Consider the following 3066-nt stretch of genomic DNA (forward strand, 5'->3'; position numbering starts at 1 on the left):
ACCTTCATCAAAAATAGTTTACGGGTATATTATATGTGAGTGGTCCCCCAGTGACGATTTCGAATTTCTTTGGCAAATTTTTTTTAATTTGTTCGTCCAGTAGTTTTAGAGAAAATGGTTGCCTCTGGGAGTTGTCAAACCAAAAAAATATGCCATCTTCTAGTGTGTAAGGAGGGGTAATGGTGAGCGCAAAAATTCAACTTGTACGTCATAAGTCTGCGAAGTTATTCAAGGTCTCTGAAACTGGTGGAGGGATATGTACAATTTTTTTTACATAGCTATTAATGTGTGGGTAACTTTGATGAAATTATTATTCAAAAAAGTATACATACCGTTTAGGTCTTAGGATATTAAAAATAAGAATAATAAATGTTTTTCAGGATTAATGCCTAAGAGAGCTCGAGACCAAATAATAATGCAAGTTAATATGTTATAATAGCCCACAACATATTGTCAAGTTTCATTAGTGTACTATTTGTACGTAAAAAGATATAAGTACATACGAATATAGAACCTAATTTTTTATGCCAAATGGCTACCCACGGCGCTGTTTTTTCGTGATTTGACCGGTTTTTAATAAATCGACAGATTGAAAATTATTCAAATATCTCGTGTGTTTAGTAAATGATAGTAACGCAAATTTTGAGCATAATGCAATGAATTTTTGAATAGATATAACAAGTAAATCAACACGTATTATCTTTATCGATGGTGTATCGACCAAAAATGATCATAAAGCGGCCGCGCCATCGTCATATGAGCGTGGCGTAAGATTCGGTACATGCACGCGCAGCGTTTTAAGCATAAGTATGATGACATTAATTAGGTACTCTTATCACATGTTCCTCATACTAGATTCAATTGAAATGTAAGTTAATTTTTCTATACAAGTTACAAGTTAAAGATATTCCTAAAGCATGAAGTAATAAAAAATCCGAATAAAAAATAAAATAAGTAATAAAAGAAGTAAATTTTAAAATCCTCAATTATTTACAATTGAATATATTTACTGAGCACATTCTCATCTCGTTTCTTTATTAAAATTTATATATGTCAGGATATCCACAATATCACATGGTACTTATTCCATGCAGCTAATAAAATCGGCCCAAATGTAAATCCCTGTGGAACCCCTTCTATCGACACAAGATATTCACCTATTCATTATCATTTTGTGTATATTATTTGCATTCACCTGACCATTTTTCTTTTAATTGTGATGCAATGTGGTTGTAACCAACACAATTAATTATTTGGAAAGTAAGCGTACAAAAGAGAGTAAAATGTTCTACACAATCAAAAGTTTTAGTAGTTAGATAAATCTCAAATTTAAATCATTTTGGAATTTTCCATTTGTTATGGGGTATATGTGAGAAAAAGAAACAAAAGAAGAAGAAAAAGAAGATATATATATAGCTTCGCTCGCCTATATTGCAATTCATAAATTAATAAATAACTGAAGTGTTATATCACTATATATTTTCCCAGACATTACGATGTTTAAAGAGATACTCTATTGGGCTATCGATAACTAGAATGTCGCCGTGTTTGTAAGGTATGTCGATAGTGCCGTGCATGTGCACGTGCGTGATGGATATGACGGGTCGTCGAAATGAAACACACGTAGGGCCGTTCGGAGCGTTTATTGCGCGGAGGGGAGGCTAGTCGATGACGGTGGTCTCCTCCTTGACGAAGAACTCGACGAGCTCCTCGACGTCGTTGGCGGCGGCGTCGGACGCGTCGGCGGCGGCGGCGGCGGCGGCGGCGGGCGGCGCGTCCGTGTCCACGTAGTCGCGCAGCGCCAGGCGGCGGCTCTTCTGCGCGGCCCAGTCGGCGGCGCGCGCCTGCCGGTACTCGCGGTACTTCTTCATCTGCTCCGTGCGCTTCGCCACCAGCTCTTTGCTCGCCTTCGTGCTGCGCATGCGGTCCTTCGACTCGAATTGCGGGTAGTACTTCTTCAGGTTCTTCTTGATGTCCTTCTGCTGCTTCTCCGACAGCGGCGTCGGCGGCCGCGGCCGCCAGTGGAACTGCGCGAACCCTTCCTTCATCACCCTGTCGAGCGATTGACCGTTTAGTTACCGTTCTGATTTACGCATACGTACGATTAGTGTAATTGAGATCATATAATTTAATTAGAAATATTGCTCTGTTCCAGAATGACTACAAAAATAGCCAATAAGGATACAAATAAAAGTGATGAGTATCTGCTCTGTGACCACCTTCGGAACTCTTAAAAGGTTTGGACTCTGAAATACAACAACAGATTTTGTATGCACAGAAAATCAGAATCTTAACCAATCCCATTTATGAACAAACATTTCCTTTAAACAAGCTAGGGTGTAACGAAGGTCACGCACCTGCGCAGAATTTTGCCCTGGAAGGACCAGATGTAGTAGCCGCAGTCCATCTTACACTTGAGCGAGGACACGCCCGTCACCACGTAGCGCCCCGTCGGGTCCCACTCGATGCCAGACATCTGCCAGAACACAATCATGTTTAATCACACCCTGTCAACCTTTTACCTATACAAATACTGTTACTGCTAGATATAATATTTAGTATTTATAATTGTGAGTCAGAGCTACGATCTACGACAGAAGTCTGTCCATAGGATATTGATATGAAGGTTAGTGCAAATTGAAAGCTTTATTTAGGAGTGCGTCACCTGGTAGTGGTCGGCCACGTTCATGATGGTGAAGTCGTTGGTGTCGAGGAACTCGAGCGCGCCGCCCGTGAGCCCGAAGTTGGCCAGCACCACGAACTGGCCCTGCGGCGACCAGAACACGTGGTTGAAGGAGCCCGCCAGCTTCTTGAGCAGCGACGGCGCCTGGCCCGTGTTGACGCGGTAGAACGACACCTGCATGTTGGCCTGGTCGCCGTGGATGATCGCGAACTTGCTGCCCACCGGCTCCCACGCGAACGCCTGGATCGGCTCCTTGATCTCCACGCTGTCCACGGGGATCTCCTTCTCGCGCATGTGGAAGATCTCGAAGTTGTAGTACATGCCCGAGTACTTGAGCTCGTTCTTGTCCTTCTTGAGCTTCGAGTAGCGGTCGACCTTGACGC

General features: G+C 42.6%; 1 protein-coding gene across 1 annotated transcript in view; it reads right to left on the bottom strand.

Moving 5' to 3' along the window:
- Positions 1 to 1626: 1626 nt before the first annotated feature.
- LOC119832530 (eukaryotic translation initiation factor 3 subunit B) overlaps positions 1627 to 3066 on the bottom strand; it is a 6632-nt gene continuing 5192 nt past the window's right edge. The window contains exons 6-8 of the mRNA XM_038356189.1: positions 2666 to 3058; positions 2358 to 2476; positions 1627 to 2052 (exon numbers count right to left, since the gene is read on the bottom strand). Of these exons, the coding sequence (XP_038212117.1) occupies positions 1662 to 2052; positions 2358 to 2476; positions 2666 to 3058 (903 nt within the window). The 3' untranslated portion in view covers positions 1627 to 1661. The remainder of the gene's footprint in view (positions 2053 to 2357; positions 2477 to 2665; positions 3059 to 3066) is intronic.

This window comes from Zerene cesonia, chromosome 15 (assembly GCF_012273895.1).
Source record: "Zerene cesonia ecotype Mississippi chromosome 15, Zerene_cesonia_1.1, whole genome shotgun sequence".
Taxonomy (NCBI): Eukaryota; Metazoa; Arthropoda; class Insecta; order Lepidoptera; family Pieridae; genus Zerene; species Zerene cesonia.